We start from the raw sequence: 24412 nt of genomic DNA on the forward strand, positions 1-24412 counted from the left end.
AATTCATGAATAGAAGCAGGAAGGAAAGGAAAAGTAAAAAAGAATTTCAGAGACTTTGCTCTTCCATGTGGTAAGATTTTGCCATATCTTTTTCCACTTGATTGAATCAGATTTTGGTGAGACAGCTTTGTGATATTCGGGTCCAATCTGAATAGTTTTTCTACAAAAGTGAATATGACACAGAACCTAGGAAGACCCTACTATGTAATAAAAAGTAGATTCCAGACCAAGGGATCAAATTCCATTCCCCCTATCCCTATTGTGCACTCACTCTGTCATGTCAACTCCACCGTCTTTTTAGCCCCCGGTTTACTTTATTTCAGTGTTTGGTGAGATGGCTTCTTGTTTTTCTTTTTCCATGAGTTGTCTAGAGTGGCATTTTCTATTGGTAGTTTGTTCTGAAACCCAATGAGCTCAAGGCATTCTTTTTGATTTGAAGTGATGTAGAATGGTGACTTTATATAAAGTACTTGTAAAGAGCTTTTATCAAAGATAATTAAGTGTTTAGAAATATGCCACATGACACAATTGTAGAGTTTAGAGTGAATTTTTATATTATCACGTATAAATATTATAGGATGTGATGTTATTTTGGTGGATAGCCAAAGTGCATGACTTGTGTGTAGTCTTCATGCTATCCAACTCTTGATCCATGCCTTCAAACCGAGCCTAAATGTTGATCTTGTGCCTTCGGGCTCATCTTCACTAATAACTACTGATAATGTAACAGCTTGCCCCTTTGCTTTTCTGATAAACAGTTTGCCCCTTCATATTAGTAGCATTCTGTTCGTTTTTTAGCCCAGGAAAAACATTTGTTATTGGTTAACAAACTTGATTTATTATATTTTACATTTCATTTATTCTTCTGAGTAATGTGAGATTTAGACCTCCCTCGTAATTCGGTAGCTCACTAATCACTATCAAACTTGACATCCTATCACACCAAACATTATGGAGATGCATGAAGGTGAAACAAATACTAGTGTACCAACCAAACCCCATCATAAAAACTTTTTCTAAGTGATGATGACAATGTCTATCTCGAAGTAAAACACCCTAAAAAGAGTCTTCATCAAATGGAGTGCAAATCTTTCTTGCGAATCAAGAAAAGCCGGGTCCATCGATACGTGCTGATAACGTAATCTTTGTGGTATCAACACTTCCTCATTATGTCCCCTCGTCTAGGCTTCCATTCCAACACCAGCACTAAAATTGCTTAACCTAGCTAGCTAGCTAGCATGCTTTCTCCTTTATTTTACATGTACTTCCTATTTAGCTATACCCTATATAGCTTTTGGCAAATTGGGGGTCACCTAGTGGTAGACTATTCTACCTATAAATTTGAGGTTTTAAGTTCAAATTCAATAGAAGATGATTGTGTTTAGGGTTTAGAGTAACGGTTATAACTATGTACCTTAAAACGAGAGACATTCTCTTCCATGTTTTAATTAATAAGTTATTTTATGAGATTTTTATTTTAACATCACTCTAATCACATCTCTCATTTTCAACATCACATTTAATATTTTAATATAATTAATTTTAATTACCTTCAACCTAACTTTATTATATTACAATTTACAAATGCAAACAATATTGCTTTAATAATAATAATGTCATTATTTAACATTACTTTCAAATATATATGTGTATATATATATACATTATATATGAGTATTTCTTAATATCATTTTGAAATTATTTTTAAAATAATAATAATTAAAATATAATAAAATAATGAGGAGAGAGATAAGCCAGAAAAGTTGAGAAAATAAAATAATAATTTTGTGAATTTTGGGGATGTGGGTATAACCCCAATTTACCTATCGGTCTTGATGTAGAAAAAATAAAAAATAATTCTATATAGTTTTAGAATCTCTCAACAAATAAGTGGATTATTTAAATATTCATGGCATGCTTTTTTTTAGCAAAGCTGAAAACAAAATAAAGATATGAGATCTCATGACAGCCAAACACAATAAAGATAATTTAGATCTCTATGTGTAATAAAAGGACAACAATATCTAAAGGTGTGGGTAAAGAGATCATGTCATGTAGTCTACTAGATTACCATTCACTAGGCAGAATATTTGTTTTCTTCCTTTTCTCTTGTTGGGTATATTTATGATTAATCAACAATTAATGACCCCATACATTTTTGGGTCATTGATGCTGCCCCTTTTTGTTTATTTGTCTTAAATTGTTCATGTGGTTTGAGGGGAAAAAGGGTTTGTTTCCTAAGCAGAAATTTTTTTTTGTCAAAAATAGACAACACTAATAAAAGTGAAGCAAGGCAATTTTGAGTATTAGACATATTACTATATATATTGGTTGCGGATCCCACTTTACTTTACAACAAAACATTTATATTTAAATTAATACTGAGTCCCACCTCTATTACACCACACATCACCCAAAACCACGACATTGTGGTTGCTATAATGGACAGAGATGTAACATTAATCTTATCTGTAGTGCCATTGTCAAATCACAACTTTAATTATAACATTATTTTCTATATTAAGAAAACTATAACATTATCTTTATTTCCCTCTCAAAATAGATTTTTTTTCTAACATGTTTTATTGTTTTGACATGTATCTTTATTTTAGGTGTCCTAAAAAAATATTTAGGAACATATAATTATAAAAAAAATGTTGAAAATAAAATTTTAGAAAATAAAATTTTGGAATTTTTTTTTATTTTATAGTTAAAAGTTCTTATAGGTACCAATTATGTCACTACTTCTTGTACCTTTTATGCATCTCTTAAAAAAAGTAGTTAAAAGGTAGGAATATAAAATTCTAAAAATTAAAATTGAAATTAAAATTAAAATGTTTTAAGAAAATGATTAAAATATATTTAAAAAAGTTAATGAAATTCAAAAAAATATAGTGGAAAGAGGAATAAATTCCCTCCAAAAGCCCAAATGATTGAGCGAAACGAAAAGACATGCCTTTCCACTCTCACACTCTCTGCGTTCTCTTCCCCGCCAAAAAAGCGATCCATGTCTGCCACTCCGATTCCCTTCTATTTAAACCTAAAATTCTCTCTTTCAATACCGCTCTCTAGTAACGCGTATTCTCTGCAATTCGATCATCCAAGCCGAGGTTAGTCTTTCTCCTCTGTTTCTCTGCAACCGTCTGTTCAGAATTTTGGATTGATTTGCAATATTTATTGATAAACAGATGTTACTTCGACTGAATTCGGTTACTAGTGCGCTCTATTTGTGTTAATCGTCGAATTGGATGTGTCGTGGATCTAGTTTTATGACTTCGTGTAACAAACGAATATTAGTGGTTATTTTGTTGTTTAAAACTAATGTGAAGTGTTGATTGGATTGATATGAGTTTGAAAATTACAAGCGCATAAGGTGAATTGTATGTTTGTTGTTTAAATTTCTTTATGTGTTGTATAAACTTGATCTCTGCACCTAGTTGTCAATACTAGACAGATTGAGGCAGATGTTTTTGCGAAGTGTGAAATAGTGCAATTTTGTGGTTTTCAAATACATGTGTGGCAAATTCTTGGACCATTTAACAAGGCTTATTATGTTTCTTATGCTAAACAGTAGTACCCTTTCTGGGTGAGGAAAAGAACTTGCTAATACTAATCGCTTAATTACCTTCTTTAGTATTTTTCGTTTAATTTGGGGTACCCGATGATATGCTATTTTCAGCCTATTAGAATCCAAATGAGAGGGAGTTAATTTCTCATTTTTCTTTTCAAAAGTGGGTAAACTCTCTGTTGAAGGCTTGAAGCAACCAATATTAAAGATCTATTGGAGGTTAGTGTGCAAAGACTAGTAGTCAACCCATATGTCACCACTCTTATGTCTAGTTTTTTGGCTTGTTATTTGGTACGAATCTTTGTTATGACTTAAATACCATATCGGTTGGGTTAATAAGCCAAGCCCACCCTCTAACACAATAACAAGGCATTTTCCTAACCCAAGTGAGATGGGCTTTGACTCATAGTAGCAGGGCTTGCTCAATGAGTTGGGTTTTGGCCTGTAGTAGCTGGGCTAAGGAGGAAAATAATCGAGTATACACCCACTTTCCATGAACTTTGTTTCTTCTTTTTTCAACATAGCCATTGCCAATGTTAAATATGCTACTTTGCCAAAGTGTCCTTATGTGTCCAAAATTTTTAGTATATGAAGGGAAGATGGAGAAATTGACATTGTTAATCAAAAATATTGGAGAAGGAAACAATCTTTTTGCATAAAGAAGGAGAGTGAATAAAGATTGAGTTGGAAACTTGGAATAAGTAGGGGCCTTTAATTGGTAGGCCCTGAAGTTCACGGAGTACAGATTTTTGAAGTGCACATATCAGAATTCATATTAATGCTATACACAGTTTTGACGACCTGATTGCAAGTCATATATTGATGGTATCCAGATATGGACAGAAGACTAGGTAGAGAGAAGATAAAGACATGTAATTAATTGGGCTCATTGAGTGAGAGCAAAATCCTTTATCAGGAGGTTTATTACAATTTATAGTTTCTAGGATTCAAGATAGTCTAGCTCTCCAGAATGTTGGAAGAATGGTCATCAATGGATGAGAATATAGAGTTGTTTTTATATGTCATGATATTGCAATCAAAATAATATAAGGAAAAAGATAACATGTTTCTAAGCTTATAATTGGATGGTAGAACAGGAACCTTAGTGAATTCTGAAGTTTTCCTTCTCTTGATGCTTTAGTCATACCATAGTGTATCCTTGGATATGGTGTTTCTAGGTATATCTTCAAAGGAAATAAGATGATTTAAATTTCTTTTGAAATGTTAAAGCACGTGTATACTTCAAAGATTGAGACTGATGGCTCATTTACAGGTATAGCTTTAGACATTTGCCTGTGTTGCTATGTTACCACCAAAACCCATATTCAGAAGAAAAGGAGCATAGGGGTAGTCATCTTTTGTATCCATCATAAGTTCCTAGCTGAACAATCTCGTAGGGGTAGTCGAATTGGCTAGGTACAACTTTTTTGGGAGAGGATTCAAATTCGACGTGCTATATTAACCCTCAGCGACTTATCAAGGTATTTGGGCAAAGTAAGAAAATTCAAGAATCTAGTGATTTATACGGAACTAAAAGCACATGGTTAAAATGTTAAATTTTTAAAAGAAAAACAAATTCGACTTGCCTTTATTTTTAGATTAAAATTAGTGTTGGATAAACTCCCTTAATTCACAGGCAAAGCTTCTATTCAGAGAATTCAGTTTAATATTCCTGGAAAAAAAATATCTTCTAATATTTTCTCATCTTCAAAATTACTTTTACTGTATTACAATTACTCCATACTTGGCCTAGTTGTAACAGTCACGAATTGGGATTCTCTTTGGATGGGACCATGCAATTGTCTGTGTGACAAATTTTGTGGTTCTGCAAATTCTCTGACTCCATAGCCTTCACGGGTTTTTTAACACTCTAGAAACTACTTTTTTTCTGACCACAGCAACAAAATCACATGCGAGTCTTTTATGGGATAATATCTTGTTTTACTGTATTTCCTTTGGCCTGTTCCTCCATTTAGTCACGTGTGATATGGTTATTTTCTCAATTAACTTTTTATTTTGTTTAGTCATACAAGGATTGGTGGGTTCTTTTGATCCCTGTATATATCATCCTTACAAAGGATATTCAAATATAGATATTTCCATGCTCACTGTCATTACCATAAACTTCTCCCCTCCTCTTCAACAAGTCAATCAAGGTACTTGCTCCTCTCCCTTTAATGGTATTTTATATGTGTGTTTACTTACTGGATTTTAAGATGTCTTCTCAATCTCATATTCTCTCTGTTTCAATTTTTTTTTCCTTTGGCATTATTTCAGTTTTTTTTAGCAATCTTTATGAGATATTTTATTCTGTTTTCAGAAATTAAGACTTCAATGTTAGAAGAGAGTAATGGTGTATCACTAGTATAAACTTTTGAACAAATTGAACTTTACAAAAATAAAAAACTATACATTGTATAGGGCTTCGCCATGGCATTTTGCTAAATATAATCCATAAGTTTTTTTTGAAAGTTGAGAGTATAAGAGAAAGAAAGAGACACAATGTTTGGCCTTTGACTCTTGTTCGATGTTTTAAATTTAGGGTTTATAGATAGAAGATATGATTTGGGAAAAAAGCAAGGTTGATTTTATGGCGCATATGTGCGATAGAAATATAGAACAATAATTTGGGAAATAAAACAAGTACTAGTTATGGAAAAAAAATTGCCGTGGATTAGCTAGGTTTGTGGGAGAAAGAAACGATTTTGGGTGTAAGGCATCTTGTGTGTGAAAATGTCTTTTTTGCCTCAGTTTTATAATGAGTGAATGAAAATGTCTACTTTTTTTTTTTTGCCAAGAATATATGATATGTGCTACTTTTTTTGGTGATTCATGATTTCCTAATTTGATTTCTATGTAGATATGTATATCTCTATTTATAAGAAAATATAAACAAAAATTTCAAATTAAATCCGTCAAATCATCTCTTAATTAGAGAAGATTTGTTTGATATCATAGAAAATATTGATGGTGTTAATTAATTAATCTACCTAATTTGACATACCAAATCACATCTTATATAGTGTTAGGAAAAGATTCGGAATTTAACAATTAAATTGGAATTAATTAATATGAATGTTATAAAAATCATGTGGAATACAGAGAGATAGTTTCATCAATAATTGTAGACAAATATACAACAATCAGTCATGATGGGAAGGTTATATATACGTAATTAGCTTTTTCTTAATTTGAGGATTCTCTAAAACCATATGAGATGTGGGTGACCTCATGTGTCATGTGTTGTACTATTATAATTGTATTAACAAGCCTTTAAATAAATAGAGTAGCTTATCAATAATAATATTCTTATTTATAATTCTGAAGCTCACGTTTGGCATGCATGTGGCAGTGAAATAAAACTTTAAACATGCCTTTTTCAAGAATCTCTCATGTACTGCTCGAATAATCTATTGCTAGGTCAATGAGATATGTTCTTTTGTGGGTTGTTTAACAAACGTGTATGTACTCTGTTGGGGTTTGGTTGGATTTGATATACCCAGGTGTAGTTTGAAGGTATTTTTCTTTTGGTGGATTATAATTTTGTACTCGTTCAAGTTGTACCTCTTTTTATAATTGCTTAATTAGAATTAATTATCTTTTTTTTTATTGAAATTACAATATGTAAATTCTTTTATCATTTCTATAAACTGTTATGAGAACATTGAGAAAATATTGTTTTCAAGAACCCACTCCCTTTATTCTTGTTGTCCACTATTCCTTTACTCTTTTTTTTTTGGATAATATGTAGTTAATCCTTCTAATATTTGGTAGATATATTGTATCTTTAAATATCGTTTTTACTTTTACGGTTTTACCTTGAGGAATGGGGTGTGACTGTAATTGTATTTTTTGTTTATGCCATATTTTCACAGCGTGTGGCTCTTATCTTGGTTACATTTATGTGGAATTTGCCATCTATGTGAGAGCATAATAAAGGGGTGGTTTGTTGTTAGCAAGTCGTTCCTGATAGTCTGCAAAATATCAGATTTAGGATTGTAATAATTGTTCAATGTTTGTGGGAAAGTCTTCAAAAAGATAGTCCCGACAAAACTTGAGACACCCTGAAAAGAAGGAATGTAAAATTTGGAATGAAATTATCAGCTGCATATATAAGATTAGTTTCTTAAACTGGCTGCTTAAGTTGCTGTTTTTGAGAGTGATTGTGTTTGGTAGGGAATTAATTTTTTTGAATTAAAAATAAAGAGAAAGTTGGATTGCTAATACCACCGACGTGTTAAGTAGACATCGGCAGCTGGCATACGGGACTTCAGACAGATTTCGCGAAAAACAGTTTTTTTTTTTTGGGTGAAGAACTTGTTTTTCGGTGCTTTTCAAAAAGTAGGATCTTTTTTTGGTTTCATCTGCATGGCTGTAAGGCTTTTTGTGTACCTGCAAGGCTTTTTGTGTACCCTATAAAGCTTACACGAGGATTTTGCTGCTCCCTCACCTTCTCTTTCTCTTTATGACAATCCTCTGCCTTTCCAATTCTGGAGAATTACCTAGTTCTCCCTCTCCCAACATGCCGCTTCTTAACGCTAAAACCAGTCTCTTAAACGGCCAGAATCTTGGCTTGATGTCGACTGTTTGGTACCGATTCTCTGGTGTCTCTTAAGGTATTTGCTTGGTTATTAACTGTTTTAAATTTGTTGAGGTATTGAACATCAATATTTGTGGGAAGTGGGATTCTGAGTTGAACTTGGTTAAGTGGTTTCATTGCTTTTCGTGCATACAATGTGTTTGTTTTATCTTCTGAATGATGGGTTCTTGGAATTTTGAACTGGGAGAGGTCAGTGAGGCAACACGTGAGACACTTTTGTAGATTTTATTTTCTTTGTTGTCTTGTGTTCAATTCATATTTGCCTATCTATTAGTGAACTGTACGTTCTGTTTCTTTCTCTTGTTTTCATGAATTTTCACATGGGGCTGTGATGCTTTTCTCAGTATATTTCTCATCCAACTTTACAGAAGTACTTTTTGTAATTTTAGGCTTGAATAGGGGCGACTCCATGGTAGACTCCATTATCTTACCTCGTGCAATTCTGCGGATCTCATTCTCTTTGTTATTTTTTTTTCACTGCCCCTTTGTCATTTTGTTTGCGTGTCTTCTGATGGGTATGCATATGATGCGTATGCCTTACAATTGTAGTGATATTTTTAAGAGTTTTATGCCGATGGCACAGATTACTTATTTAGGGTGTTTAGGGTCACTGATGGTTTTATTTCGGTGCATTGAGAACTGAAATTGAGTAAGATTTAGAGCTTTTTTTTGTCATTTGTGGTTTATGAAAGAAAAAAGACATTTATTTGCTTTTAAATGTGGGACATGCAGTTCTTCTGAAGAAGCCTCGAACTCATAAATTGACATTGGAGATCAGTTTTAGAGCGAGCGTATGCCTACAAACAAGTACAACGGCAATTCAACTCATTTCCCTAGTCGTGTTGAGCGGCTCTTGAGAGAAAGAAAGCTAAGGAAGAGCAGTAGAGACACACATCCAAATGAGGTGACTGATAATCACAAGGGCAATGAAGTATATGAAAACGACCTGCAATCTAGAGAAGACGATAACTTGCCAAATTCATATATTGAAAAATTCTTGGACGGGGCTGTGGCTGCAAGGGCACTTTCCGAAGTATGTGAGAAGGAAGACAGTAGACCTTCCAGGCAACGACTTTTGGTTGTGGCTAATAGGCTGCCTGTATCTGCAGTTCGGAGAGGTGAAGATGCATGGTCTCTAGAGATAAGTGGAGGGGGTCTAGTAAGCGCTCTTCTGGGTATGTGGGATTTAAATTTTAAAGTACTCAGACATTTGTTCTTTCAAATTCCCAACCATTAGTAGAAAAATCAACATGGTTTCATGCATATGTGCATCAATGAGTATATACATAGATTTAGTTGTATGTGGGGGGTACATGTTATGGTCCTTCTGTATCCTTTGTATCCTTTGTATCCTTTGTTTATTTTCATATGTTGTATATAACTATAAGATTTAACTTTATCGTAGCTATTTTTCGCTGCAAAGCTAAGTCTGATGCATTCTTTGATGATTTTATGAAAGGTGTGAAGGACTTTGAGGCAAGATGGATAGGGTGGGCGGGTGTTAATGTGCCAGATGAGATTGGGCAGAAGGCACTTACAAAAGCTTTGGCCGAGAAGGTATATGTTTGCTATCCGTTTCCTTTTCCAACTTGAAATTTCTCTTAACTTACAATCTGTTCTGAATTTTTGATGTTAGTAGCTTTAATGAGCATTAATGTTCTAATATAAGATTTTACCTGTACCTTCCTAAAAGCAGAGATGTATCCCTGTATTTCTTGATGAAGAGATTGTTCATCAGTATTATAATGGCTATTGCAACAATATCTTGTGGCCTCTTTTTCATTACCTTGGACTTCCGCAAGAAGACCGCCTTGCCACCACCAGAAGTTTCCAGTCTCAGTTTGAAGCATATAAGAAGGCGAATCAAATGTTTGCGGATGTGGTAAATAAACACTATGAAGAAGGGGATGTTGTCTGGTGCCATGACTACCATCTTATGTTCCTACCAGAATGCCTGAAGGAATACAACAACAAAATGAAAGTGGGGTGGTTTCTCCATACACCTTTTCCTTCTTCTGAAATTCACAGGACACTGCCATCTCGGTCAGAGCTGCTTCGCTCTGTTCTTGCTGCAGATTTAGTTGGGTAAGTTTTTTTTTTTGTGTTTTCTTTGTATGAATTGGGATTCCCTTCTTAGGGGGACTAAACCGTACTTAGAGTTCAAACTTTCTGTGGGCATAATATTCTTCAGTTGCATGTCAACCCTTATACGGTAAGTGATTATATCTATTTTATTGTTCAGATTTCACACTTACGACTATGCAAGACATTTTGTAAGTGCTTGTACTCGTATTCTTGGACTTGAGGGCACCCCTGAAGGAGTTGAGGACCAAGGAAGGCTGACTCGAGTAGCTGCGGTGTGTATGAATACAATTATTCATTTATGTCTGCCTGGCCGGTTCATTTCTTAGAATATTCCCTTGTGACTTCATGTGTTTGCCTTTGCTGTTCCGTTTGATCATTGCTATTGGATGTTATCATAAAAACCTTGTAAGACTAATTATATTGCTCTCATGTGCTTATACCATCAGTTTCCTATTGGAATAGACTCAGCTCGGTTCATAAGTGCACTTGAGCTTCCTCAGGTTAAGGAACACATCAGAGAATTAAAAGAGAGATTTGCTGGACGCAAGGTAGATATAGTCTTAATTTAATCATGTTTTTCACATTTTAATATTTTATAGAGTTCTGTGATTTATGGTTATAATTAACTGGTTTGCCATGGCGTCATACTGTCCTTATTTGGAAGTATTGTTTTGATTCATTTTATGAGAATGATAGACTATTTTACTGGGTTTCAGCAACAGGGCTGCGTTTTATGCTGATGCAAATATTACTACTAATGTTCTATCCAAAAATAAGTTTTTGATAATATGTATGCTGTCAAGATCATGTTCAGCTTTTCTTAAGCTATGCAGATGACCGATTTGGTTATTTTTTCATTTCTCTAAACTGAATGCTATTATTGATCACATGATAAAAGAGTTCTGATCCCTTTTTGTTTAACAGCATGTAGTTTCCATATTGACCCACAAACTTTGAAACTTGAGTTGATCTTTTTATTTGGCATTCTATCAAATATAAGGCATATGCAACCAACTCTTAACTTATTTCCTGATAGTGAGTTGATCCATGGCTAAGTAGCTGTCATGAGTCAAACCTGTTCCTGACACGAGACAGTTCTATGATCCCTCTGACCATCCTTCACTGTCTCTAACTCTTATGGTTGCAAAGACAAGGAATATGAAGATAAGTTTTGTACTCTTCTGACTTGGTGGCGTCTGATTCTTATGAAGTATGGCGGGGCTTTGTCGATGGGTTTTATAAACTAGGAATCTAATAAGCTGAAGGAGGGATTAATGTTGGTGAAATTTGCATCTATACCATCTTTAAATATGTTTCTGGTCGCCTGCTATTTGAGCTTGTTGCTTTATCGTACAGATCTCTTGCCTTTGCCTTGTTGTATCCTTGCTTGCTATCTAATGTGTGACATACTCTATTCTCAACAGAATCATGAACATTGTGTGAATAAATGTTGCATTTGTGTTAATAAAAAGGAGGGCGGTGAAGAATTTCTCCATTGCCTGTCTAGACTTCGTTTTGTATGCTCAAAGTAATTGTGTATTTTGCTTTATTGAGTAGGAGTAGCATGATGTTTTCTTTTTTATTTTTGGCTGGCTGGGAGTGTAGTGACTGGAGGGGATGCATCAAAGGAATTGTATATTTTACTTTAGAATGATGGAGAGGGTTATAATGCAAAGAATTTCAATGGTAGTTTAGAGACACTCTGTTTGATCGAGTATATATTCCTATTAATGGTGATGTATGGTCTAGGGGTTTGGTTAACACATAAAGAGCTAATGTGGAGTCTACGGAAGCGATAATGTCAGCTATTATAGTTACTGTTGTTTCTTTGTTAAATTCTAATATGGAGTACTTAGCTAGTTCATTGATTGATGTTTCATAGTTATATATGTTATCTGACATACATATTATATTGCCTGAATTGGTAGGTGATGCTAGGTGTTGATCGGCTTGACATGATTAAAGGAATTCCTCAAAAGATACTGGCTTTTGAGAAATTTCTTGAGGAAAATCTTACCTGGCGTGATAAGGTGGTTTTGTTGCAAATTGCAGTGCCTACAAGGACTGATGTTCCTGAGTGTATGATCCTTAACATCTTTACCTGTTTCTTTGTACAATAGTTCTTATAAGTGGATAATCCAATTTACTGTTTTTGTGATATAAGTTTCCAAAAAGATGGATTGGAGTGATACTCGGATCTTAAGTATGACTGCCTGCTGTAGATAAAAAATGAAATCAACTAGCATTAGTTACATTGCAATTTGCAAGGAGCCAAGGATACATCTAACTTTGCCAATTGATAGTGTTCCCAAGTGATGGTTGGGGTAAAAATAGTCTACCATGTGTCATGGGAAAGAAAATGTGAAAATGTTTATGAGTGGAATAATGGATTGCTAGTTGACTTTTGCAAATTTTCAAATTGATAAACAAATTTTTAGGGTATCCACATACCATTGTTGTCATATGGTTGTTCAGTGCTTTTCAAACACCAGGACTTGTGCTATTAATCTGCAGTCTAATAGCAGAGGCTGAAATGATATTCTCTTGCTGGAGTATTTGTGCTACGGGTGCTGTGTGTTGCTTCAATAGCTAAAACGTATGTTAAGGATAGGAATTGATTCTTCTGTGTAAGGAGCTACTTTCTGATTTATAGGATCTTTTCATGTGTTCACAAGCTCTAAGGAGCAAAATGAGGAACATCACCTGTCGCTACCAACGGTTATTTTGTCGATTCACCACGATCTTGATGCAACCGTCAATCTTTTGATGAATATATGTCTACACCATGAGAGAATGCGAAAGGGTGGGATATCGGGGACCCTGGAATCCTGATAAACACTTTTGCTTCTTCTGTGGCAAATAAGTGACTGAGTTTAATTGTCTGACTAGCTGTATGCTTTTTTGACTTTCAAATGCTTACATGTAGTCTGCCGTCGTGCAATCATAAGTAGTTGACGCGGCCTTTTGCCACTTGTCACAAGGTGGCTAAGGAGCTATTATGTCTCTCTGCAATTGTTGTATCAATATATCTCATTTGTCATATTCACAGATCAAAAACTTACAAGCCAAGTCCATGAAATTGTTGGGCGCATTAATGGCAGATTTGGAACATTGACTGCTGTTCCAATACATCACCTGGTCTGTCTTTGACTTTCTAATTCATATATAAGTTATTATTAACTTTTTCAATGAATAAAGAGTTGGGAGCTGCATTTTGTAATTTAAACATGTGCTCATCTTATTTGCCTTCTCTTCCATGTTTTCATATTAAGCGTTATAATCAACAAGCCAAGCATGTTTCTAAATTGGCTTATCTTCTGTACCACAGGATCGCTCCCTCGATTTCCATGCATTGTGTGCGCTCTATGCTGTTACTGGTACTAGTTTTTAACTTAACTTCCTTAGTCTCTTTCTCTGATATGTATTTTTCAGCTTTCCACTTTCTTTGATGGCTCTAGGCCTTCAATTTTTGCACGATTTTTGTAACGTTTCTGTGGAAAGAGCTCATGTTATTTTGTTTGTTTAGAATTGCTCGACTCGTATTTCTATTTTCGTTTATTGTTTAATGAAACTGATATGTATTCTCTTTTCCATAAAATAGTTGGATTTTGGCAAATATATGTGAAATGCTATTTGTGTGGGTGCCTCCCACCTGTTTGCATAATGTACTTTCTTGGCATGTTTAAACTTTAAAGCTCTAATAGACTGTACCATGCAAGTTATACGTACATGCTGCAGACATGCACACACACATATAGAGAGGACAGATATATATATAAATATAATGAAAGCATCTTAGACTAAGCGAGGCCCAATAAGGAGAAAAGAAAGACTTTATACTGGAAGCTCTACCTTTGGAGAGGCGGAGGGTCTGAGCGAATATATACCAAGGTTGTACTTTTTCTGACGCACGACCAAGAAATAATGTAATTGCTTTTAAGTTTTGCATCTATATTGTTACTCCTGTACTCCTTGCTAGTGGTCATATATGCGGCCAACATTTCCTTGGCTGATTGTGACCATCGTGTTTATGGTTAACAAAATCAAATTGCCTGGCACACCCGAATACTAAATCTCATCCTGTGAGATTTGTACATTTTCTTAGCAGATGCCATCGTTGCACACACATACCCATACGATTTTATGCATTTTCTCACGCACCATATACTGTCTCAGCTGGTAATTTTTTGGAAAGTCTTTTTTTGGATTGGTTATATTTTTTTTCATTTTCATTCAAACACACGCTCACTTACTTGCACATATGTATGCTAGAAAAACTGCAAGCTACTCACTTTCAATTATATAATACATGAAAATGATGCAGCTTATTCACATGAAAAAGCAATATCATGGATAAGTTTCTTGCTCTCAATTTTGATTAAAGAAAGTTTTTTTTCCTATTTTTGCGCCCTTGACTCTATTTGTGGTTGAGGAAGATGCCTGTAGGTAAAGGCTAAGCAGCGGTTATGGACATAATTATTAGGATTGAGGTTGTAGATACTGAACATGCCAAGATTGGAGAAATTAGAGCTAGCTGAAGAGTGAGGGGTTGACATCAAATTTTTTACCTTTATCAAACTTGAAGTTTAGGAAATAAATTAGCGCTGCTATGTTTGTAAGGGATCGATGCTGACCTCCACAATAAGCATATACGCATATAGATCTCTGTGTGTGTGTGTTTGAGGCACTGTATGCCTTTTGCTCCGCCATAGATCAGTCTCCGCAATATATTAAACAGACACATATCACTTTGTTCTTTCTATCCCTCTTCTGATTGTTTCTCAAGTTTTCTTTTCCTCTTTATCTATGTCAAGAACTCATCTATACAAGTTCTATATATGAAATCAATATTGAAGTTGATGAACTATATATGAAAATTTTGAAATGCATTCATCAATTTAACTGCATTCAGAGTCTTAAATTTCAGATGTTGAAATTTTGGACCTGACTTTGATTCTAAGAATATTATCAGTTATATCCTCCTGTGCACTGTTGATTTAGTGCTGCATCATTACATGAGTAGTCTGTCTGTAGATTTCAGTTACAAGCCTGTTTTCCCTTTCTTCTACAGTTCACTAACCCAGTTTATGCTATTTCAGATGTAGCACTTGTTACTTCTTTGCGGGATGGAATGAATCTTGTAAGTTATGAGTTTGTGGCGTGCCAAGACTCGAAGAAAGGGGTTCTCATTCTTAGCGAGGTAACTACTGAACTTGGAAAATACATGATTATGCATAGTTTTTTCCCTGGTGCTAGTAAAAAAATTAGCTGTACTTTATATTTATTTATTTTTATTTCATGGGTATCATTGCTAGCATGATTACTCAAAAGAGAATTCCAGCACTCGTCAAGTCAAATTAAATAATTATAACTTATTCATTTCTTTATACCTTTGGTTAATCAAAAAGGTTGGTCTTATAGTCAAGAATCTGATCTGAATCATCTGATGCTTTCTATTGAAGTGGCTTTTTGGGGTTCATGTCACTGATTCAAAGACATTAACTACATATAATAGAAAAATGCTTCATCCCCCCAATTTCTTATCCCCATTTTAACCCCATCGAAGTGTTGGATGTTTAGAGGGCCCTACATTTGTGTTCATAATCAATGAGTATCCCACGTGCCACATGGATTGGACCAAAATTTTTGGGGATCTGTAGCATTGCTCCATATGATATTGGACTAAAATTTTGAACATTAGGCTGTATATGGAAATATCAGAGTCTAAATTTGAACTTCTGGGGAGATTATGAACTTCAGTTCGAGCAGCACCTTTTTACTATATTGTTGATTAAGAATTCACTTAAGCAATAAGGACTTGAAGGTTAAGGTTTCTCTTTCATAATAGAACCACAAACTTTATAAGTGAAATTATTAGTCAGCCAATTATTCCGGGGACAACTTTTGGGATCACAATTTGAGTTCAGCGTATGGTTTGACTTGTAATGTTTTAGGTAGGTGCCATGTTATTCAATCAATATCCTGCAATATATACCTTGTTCAGTCTTCTGAAGAACACGTGGAGGAGTACATATCTTCTGATAAGTAATAATGCTTCACTTTTGACTGTATCAAGCATGTGCTTGAAAAGTATTCTACTTAAAATCAAATTGGACGTCTAATTTTTAACTTCTATGGTTCTTTTTCAAAATTTCCTCAGGAGAACAAATGTTATATACTCTTACGACCTACTAGTTTTGAGGACTTCTGGAATCGACTAACTTACCTATCACTTTTCTCCTTGAAATAGCTAAACATTTTTAAGTCCCGGTAATTATCATAATGTCAATAGAGTTCTTGGGCTTGGCCAAATCTGTCAATTGAAAGGTTACAGTTGGACCTTTAGATGCCAATGTTATATGGATTTTTACGTTGTGCAAGAACAGTATATCAGCAGGCTTAGATATGTATCAACAAGGATTAAATGAATTGCTTGTGTCTTATACCATATTTATACTGAAACTTCTCGCAGTTACACATTCAATTGTTTATTATCGAGTTTTTGAATATCTAACAAAAGAATAGTGCAGTATTCTCTTTTGTGGGGCATGCTTGATGCATCATGCATGTCTAGTAAATTTCCCATTCTTTCATGTAACATATGTCAAATCTAATATGTTTCTTAATTTAACTTCAACTGGACCAAACGATATCAAAAATAATTTCTCCAATTGCGTCTGAACATCTAATTTACCAGGCAGATTAACAATAATTCTGATTTATCTCAGTCAAACTTGAGATGACCAAGTTTTTAGGATCTCTGTAAGGATTGATGATTTTCAGAACCAAAGCTATGTAGAGATGGTCTTGAGGTGGTTAATAGTTAATAGATAGACAAGCTAAACTTATTTAAATTTTTGGGACTTTGTCATTAGCTATTGACCACTTCTGATTTTTTAGTCAGTGATGAGATACAGTTACATCTGTACAGTTGAAGTATATGGCAGAGATCGTAGAGAGACAGAACGAAAAATCTTAGTATGTAAAGTGATCCCTAGGTACATATATAAGTGAGACCACACATGGCCCAGGCATATAACACCAACTACAATTCTAGCATCTACTATTCTGATTGGTCAAGATATATCCCCTTCTGATTAATTCTGATGCAGAGTCCAAATTAAGAAGAAATAAATTTTCAAAATGGCATAGAAGTTTAAATTTCTAGCTGCTAAAACTTGACTGTTATATGATTTATGATGTTGTGCAAGAAAATTAGGAGAGTAACGTTGAAAAGAATATTTAACTTAGTCTCATAGATTGTATTTCTATTCCGCTACCCTTTTAATGATTAGTGGCTTGATGAATTTCATAGACAAATAATGCATTTTTTTGAGCAACGCATATTAGAGTTCACTATTTCTAATAACTAGTATTCAAATGGCACTTCGTACTAACTAAAAGGGACTCCTCACAAACCATTCCAAAATTGGAGCTCTTCCTACATTTTAATCTGCATTAATTAATATCCTAGTATCTAAACCACCCTAAACAACAAAGACTCCAAAAATTGTAGGAAAATCAGAACTAATTAAGACCATTAAGAGTCTATCATTCCTTTGGACAGCCACGGCGTGCAGAAGACACTTCATCTCACAGCATGTGACAAATAATGCTGTTTGTTTAATTTAGTTACCCTTCTACATATATGATTATAATCAAACCATATGATGTGTATTCAAGTTTAAATGACCTGATCTAGCTAACATTAATCATTTTTTTAAAAAAATTTATGGTACACTGCTCCCTAGGATTTTCTTTGATTTTCATAGTGTGTATTGTAGTTTGCCGGCGCAGCACAGTCTCTGGGTGCTGGAGCAATTCTGGTGAACCCTTGGAATATTACAGAGGTCGCTGCTTCAATTGGTCTGGCTCTGAATATGTCAGCCGAGGAAAGAGAGAAGCGACATCGGCATAATTTTGATCATGTGAAAAGCCATACTGCTCAAGAATGGGCTGAGACATTTGTTAGGTAAATATAAAGGTTTAGTGACAAATCATGTATGTGATTCTGGATTACAGTTATGGATTTCTTCTTGCATGATATTATACGAAAATATTTTTGTGCTTTTCACACTTTCTAGACCAGTGGTTGTTGACTGTTGGAGAAATGAGGCATTGCAAAATTACTGAGTTTGTGGGTTTAGAGAGGAAATAGGAAATTATTCACCTTAAAGTCCCTTTTGTAATAGTACCTTGGCGTACCCTAAAAAAATAAAAGAAAATTTGAAGTAGGGACTTCAGTTCTTTTCCGTTACTGGAGTTCTTCACAGATTAAGGTTGGTGTTTGAAGGAGCTCTCTAGTGGTCTAGTGGTGTCATCCTGTTGAATTTTTTTTTTCCAAATGTGTGCATTCATTTGTTATGGAATTGTTTTTTGAAGATGCATATTCATATGGTTTTCCTAGTGATCTTGATCATTTAGGTATTTTTGTTTCCAATAATTCTCTCTTCATTTTAAACGCTTAAATTCTTAATAGAAAAAGAAAAGAACTGCTACTTTGAACACAATTATCTTACCAACATAGTAATGATAAAACCAAAAGACACATAATATAAAGTCAGAAATATCGTACAATTTTAGAGACTGTCCAAAATATCTCCGCTATGTTTAATGTAAATTAAACAACAGGGTATTATACTATCCTAAAATCTCCTTCCATTGTTTTCTTTGGTATTAGTATCAAAACATTTATGGAATTCCTTGTCATGGTCTCGAGATATTCACATTTTTTATTTGGCAACTGAGGAGTTAATATCCTTTTTACTTGAGGAGAAACTTCTGATAACCAACTCCTCAACTAGGAACGACCTATATATATATATATTCTTCCTCATGTTTAGCCAGTGGAATTTATTTTTTAAAAGGGAAACCATGTGCTTTAAACGCTGGGCCCTTGGAATGGGTCCTCAACCCAAGCATCACTAACATCATTTTTCTTGCCACGGAGATTCAAACCAGGGTCTCTTGCTGGAAGATTTTCTCCTGGACAAATTCGAGTCCTGGGATAGTCAAGGCCTTTACAAGGTAGGGGAAGGGGGACTTGAACCAAGGTTGCCTGGGTGGAAGGTTCCCGGATGGAAGTAGGTCATCCTTTGCTACTCCGAATAGTAGCTCGATTCTAGCTCTGAGTATGATATGGACTGAAATCTTCAACGTTAAATATATTATTTATACCCTTGTCGTTAGACAAGTCAACAATATAGGCGTTATAACTCAAAATAAAGACTCTGTATGGGCCAACATTTCTTGCGGTATCTTTCCTGAATGGTAAAAGGTAAACAACACCGCACAAGACTCACATGGTGGACTGGATCGGGGACAAGCAAGATGCACGAAGACGTTACCCCCCACATAATATGTGGAGAGATTGTTTTCATGAATTGAACTGAACCTATGACCTCTAGGTTGTACCCTTGCAAGTTGTAACTCTACAACTGGGCGACATGTTTGCATGTATGTGCCAATAATATTCAAAGGCTTGAACAATCCTAGGGATTCTTATTGATTTTCTTTTGAGTTTAAGGAGTAGAAGTCCTTTAGGGTTTAGGGTTTGTTGGGTTATTTATCATGCAAAGATTTGATTTCAATAAGATGATAAAATGAAGTCTTGGACCTGTTCTAGCATTCTATGACAAGAATTGAGTGGTGTTCTGTTATGTCTCAAGTCCTCTTACAGACTTTTGGGCTCCCTAAATTCTCCTCAGCACAAATCAGAGAATTTATATTAACCAGCCTTGGTGATATGTCTGTAACATAATGTAATAACATCTAGGAGTGGCTAGTTTGATATTAGCTTCTTTTTATATTAAAAGAACCATATCTTAAACTGATGAGAAGATTTCATCTTTCATACATTATTACAATCTGGAACTCCATATAAATTTGATACAATCTCAGGTTTCAATTATATTTCATTACTTGGCAGTGAACTTAATGATACTGTCGTGGAGGCCGAACTAAGGACAAGCCAAGTCCCACCTGGTCTTCCAGAGAACAAGGCAATTGAACAATACTTCCAGTCCTGTAACCGACTGCTCATACTGGTATGCTCAATTTGATCTTCAAGCCTGTGCTTATGATTCATAGCCAAGAAACAGTATTCGAAGTTGTTTGTAAACAATCTCATAATGTACTTGCATGGTATTTTATGCGTTAATGTATGTGATTGCTGCTTCATAATACCTCTTAGAATCTTTTTTCCACTAGTTATTCTTTGCCTCTAGGGATGAAAGATCGTAATTCACTTTCGAAGGGATAATTTACAATATTTAATTTCGTAAACCATGCGAAAAACGACTGAGGAAGATTGTATATAAGAGCCAGTATTGTAACCTGCAATGCAATGGTACTGAAATATTTAGGTCTCACTCATGTGGACGTAAAATGAAGTACTGTGTTTAACTGCAAATGAAATTTATTAAGTGTAGCACCGAGGAGATGCATAGAAAAAGCACTGATTGATTCTTCATGGTATCAAATGTGGAATTGCCCTGCTATTTGGTAGAACAGTTATAATAATTCTTTTCAGTTGTTTGTACTTTGTGCATTTTTTGATCAACTTCTATGGTATCTCTTGATTCCAACTTTTGGTGGCTGGATAATTTATCACAAGGCGTATGTTTCTACAATAATTGCTCATTTAATTTGAGTTCCTTCGGATTCTATGCTTATAACCTTTAGAGAGATGGTATTACAAAAGCACGTCATTTTATTGTTGAGATGGACTGGGTCTCCATAGCCAGAAATAATTACTCACTAGTAAATAGAGGTGGGTTATCATGCATACCTAATCAACTTTTTTTGTGAGAATTTCAGAAGATGCCTTTTATGTCTGGCTGATTTTGCTATCACTATAAACATTTGCCTCAATAGTTTAAATTGGAAGACGTAAATAATGATCTTCGTTTTTCATTTTCCTTTTTTTGATAAATTTCTTCATGGTTAACCTGACTATATTTGTTATCTCATAGCTTAGAGATCTGATAAGAAGCTGAATATGGTACCAGTTGACATAAACAAGAACAATTATTGGTTGGCATATTCAACTTGCTTATGGCAATAGGCCATGCTTTATAAGCATTGATGGAGGTGAAATCCTATCAAGTTCAATAGACCACCACCTACTATGACCTTTATGGTGGTTAAAGTCTCAAGAGGAGGGCAAAACCTAGAGCTCTTCACCATACATAAGCAAGCACATTTGTTCTATGCTTTCCAATCTGACATGATTAAGGTTTCAAATTGATTTGTTTTCCTTCTCCCAGTTAACTCCTTAAGCTAACTCCTACTTTTCAACATCTGGTTTCTATGATGCATCATATCTTCATATTTCCTCACTTATTTTCTGGTGAACGTGATCTTCCATTAAATTCTTTATTTATCTTGTAGAAATTGTTTACCTCAGATCTGTGAATTTGTGCTTTTGATGTGTCAAATTTTTTGAAAGGATAACATCCCTTCTGCTGGTCCTTTTCAACCTTTCTTGGTCACAAATTGAAATTTGAATATTGTTTGACATTAGTTTTGCATGTGTCTCCTTTTACTGGGGTTCTGCAGTTAACTTTTTGTTTGTGGGTAATTGCATTATGAATTCTTTCATTTCCTCATCATTATGGTTGTTTCTTCAGGGGTTTAATGCAACATTGACTGAACCAGTTGACACTTCTGGGAGAAGAGGTGATCAAATTAAAGAAATGGAATTGAAATTGCATCCAGAGGTGAAAGGATCCTTGACTGCACTTTGTAGTGATGCAAAGACAACCGTGGTTGTTCTCAGTGGGAGTCATAGTAGTGTCATGGATGAAGTAATTCACCTTGATTCATTTTTTAGGATTTTTTCTATGTGCTATCTATGATGGCATAACTGAGTGTCCTTGCAGAATTTCGGAGAGTTTGACATGTGGTTGGCAGCCGAACATGGGATGTTTTTACGTCATACCAAGGGAGAATGGATGACAACAATGCCAGAACACTTAAATATGGAATGGGTTGAGAGCGTGCAGGTCTCTATCTCTTTTTTTCTTAATGATTGCAAATCAATTGAATATTCCAACCTAAAGTCCCATTGACTATCTGCTTTCAGCATGTCTTTGAGTACTTCACGGAACGAACACCTCGATCACATTTTGAACAACGTGAAACATCACTTTTATGGAATTACAAATATGCAGGTATTTGCTGTCCTTCACCCTTTTCTTTTCTATGCTACGTTTTGATACATTCTTCATAAATTTCTTCATGTTATTATGGTTGCAGATGTTGAATTTGGAAGACTTCAAGCAAGGGATATGTTACAGCATCTGTGGACAGGTCCGATATCTAATGCATCTCTTGATGTGGTCCAGGGTAGCCGATCAGTTGAGGTTCGAGCAGTAGGTGTTACAAAGGTAACAATCTACCTTGTATGGATTGCCATTTGATATTTGCTTCCTTAGTTGACAGTTTCATATTTTCATTCAGGGTGCTGCAATTGATCGGATATTGGGAGAGATTGTTCACAGTAAATCCATGACAACACCAATTGATTATGTCCTGTGTATTGGGCACTTCTTGGGAAAGGTGATCGCCAAATTTCGGCAACTCAATGGCATTCTTACCTTTAAGTCGAATACATTTTTTATGATGTAGAACATAAGGGGGAATGTCTTGGGTGATCATTTTACATATTAGGACTAATAAAAGTGCTTAGCAAAAAAAAGAATGAAAAGTTAGTTTGATCTGGAATATAGATTTGACTGTAGTGCTAGCTATTAAGACAATTATCATTGTCACAGTAATAGCAGTCTAGATACCTCCTCTCGTCACCCTCTCTAGAGTTAAAAAAAAAATGAGCCGGCAGCTAACTATTCTAAGAACATGACTATAAATAGGGAATTTAGGAGCTCTAACCATTCTAAGAACATCATCAATTGTTTTGCATTAAGGGATAGTGGGACGCCTCTTGGAAGATCTAGCCACAAGGCCCACAGCTATGAATTAGTATCATGATCTCTAATAGTTTTTAGCAAACCAAAAATGAAGTGTATGCCATAGGCGCGTACATCCATCTCCCTGTGTTCTAAGGGGGTAGAAACACTTGGCAAAGTTCATGGGCTAGCCAAAGGAGTGTACAATCCCCTATTTTTGGTTTTAAACCTTTAACTAATCTGTACTTTTTGTTGTCTTGCACTTGATTATTTTGTTCCTTCGTTGGTTCAGGATGAAGATGTGTACACCTTCTTCGAGCCTGAGCTCCCTTCTGACCCTAGTTGTGTTGGAAGAGCAAAGCCAACTGATGGACTGAAATCGCCAAGTGAAAGAAGAGCTCTGAAGCTTCCACCCAATAGAAGTGGGACGAAATCATCTCAAGGTAGGATGCAACGACCTTCTCCGAACACTGAGAAGAAATATACAAATCACAGCACAGGAACTGCACGACGGGCATCACCAGAAAAGATGTCATGGAATGTCCTTGATCTCAAGGGAAAAAACTACTTTTCCTGTTCTGTTGGGCGCAATCGCACAAAGGCTCGGTATCTTCTTGGATCATCAGATGTCGTCCCTTTTCTTAAGAAACTAGCCGGTGCATCATCATCCAGCGTTTCGCTTGCACCAAACAGTTGAAAGTTTTATCATCTGGCACATTGTGGTTCATGATCCGGTTCAGGAATTCGCATTGCTAGCTCCGGATTTTCAGAGGCATTGGGAGGTAACAAGAATGGCTTTTGCCATAACATTCCTCCTTTCTTCTCCTTTAACCTGTTTAGCAACTATGCAGATCTATCTAGATGAGTCTGGAATTTTTATAAGATCAGAAATAAAGATCTTGGACTATTTTGGGAAGCAGCTGTGTTATTTGAAAAGTGTGAGAGGTGCAAGAGCTTTATTTATGTACCAATTGGTTGATTTATGTCAATCCGATGTGGAATATTAATATTGACATTCCTCTACATTTGTGGGTTTGTGGGTTGGGTTATGTCACACGCAAAAAGTGGACAGGTAGAGACCACGTCCAAATGGATTGAGTATTCACTCCGATATCATGTTAAAAATCCAAGTCCGAACACATCAAAGATAGTGTATGTTCTAGGCCACAAGTCCGAACTTTGTTTTTGATGGGTTCATCATCATTGGTTCTTACATCCAAAAAAAAATCTTTGTGTAAGAAGCACAAGAGC

The 24412-nt window shown here is 35.2% G+C and overlaps 1 protein-coding gene across 3 annotated transcripts; it reads left to right on the forward strand.

The window, feature by feature from the left end:
• Positions 1-2967: 2967 nt before the first annotated feature.
• On the forward strand, positions 2968-24184 carry LOC119988704 (alpha,alpha-trehalose-phosphate synthase [UDP-forming] 1-like). 3 transcript variants are annotated; one of them, XM_038833854.1, is made up of 18 exons: positions 2968-3110; positions 8901-9343; positions 9628-9725; positions 9865-10253; positions 10411-10525; positions 10700-10801; positions 12182-12332; positions 13303-13391; positions 13582-13630; positions 15353-15453; positions 18038-18225; positions 20182-20299; positions 21884-22060; positions 22136-22258; positions 22339-22426; positions 22512-22642; positions 22716-22814; positions 23454-24184. In XM_038833854.1, exons 2-18 carry the CDS (start codon positions 8962-8964, stop codon positions 23856-23858), a joined length of 2805 nt encoding a protein of 934 aa, XP_038689782.1. In that variant the 5' UTR covers positions 2968-3110; positions 8901-8961; the 3' UTR covers positions 23859-24184. The 3 variants fall into 3 exon arrangements, with proteins under 3 accessions (XP_038689782.1, XP_038689780.1, XP_038689779.1); XM_038833852.1 differs by lacking the exon at positions 2968-3110 and adding an exon at positions 5594-5724; XM_038833851.1 differs by lacking the exon at positions 2968-3110 and adding an exon at positions 7898-8184.
• Positions 24185-24412: the final 228 nt, after the last annotated feature.

The sequence above is a fragment of the Tripterygium wilfordii genome, chromosome 21, assembly GCF_013401445.1.
Source record: "Tripterygium wilfordii isolate XIE 37 chromosome 21, ASM1340144v1, whole genome shotgun sequence".
Taxonomy (NCBI): domain Eukaryota; kingdom Viridiplantae; phylum Streptophyta; class Magnoliopsida; order Celastrales; family Celastraceae; genus Tripterygium; species Tripterygium wilfordii.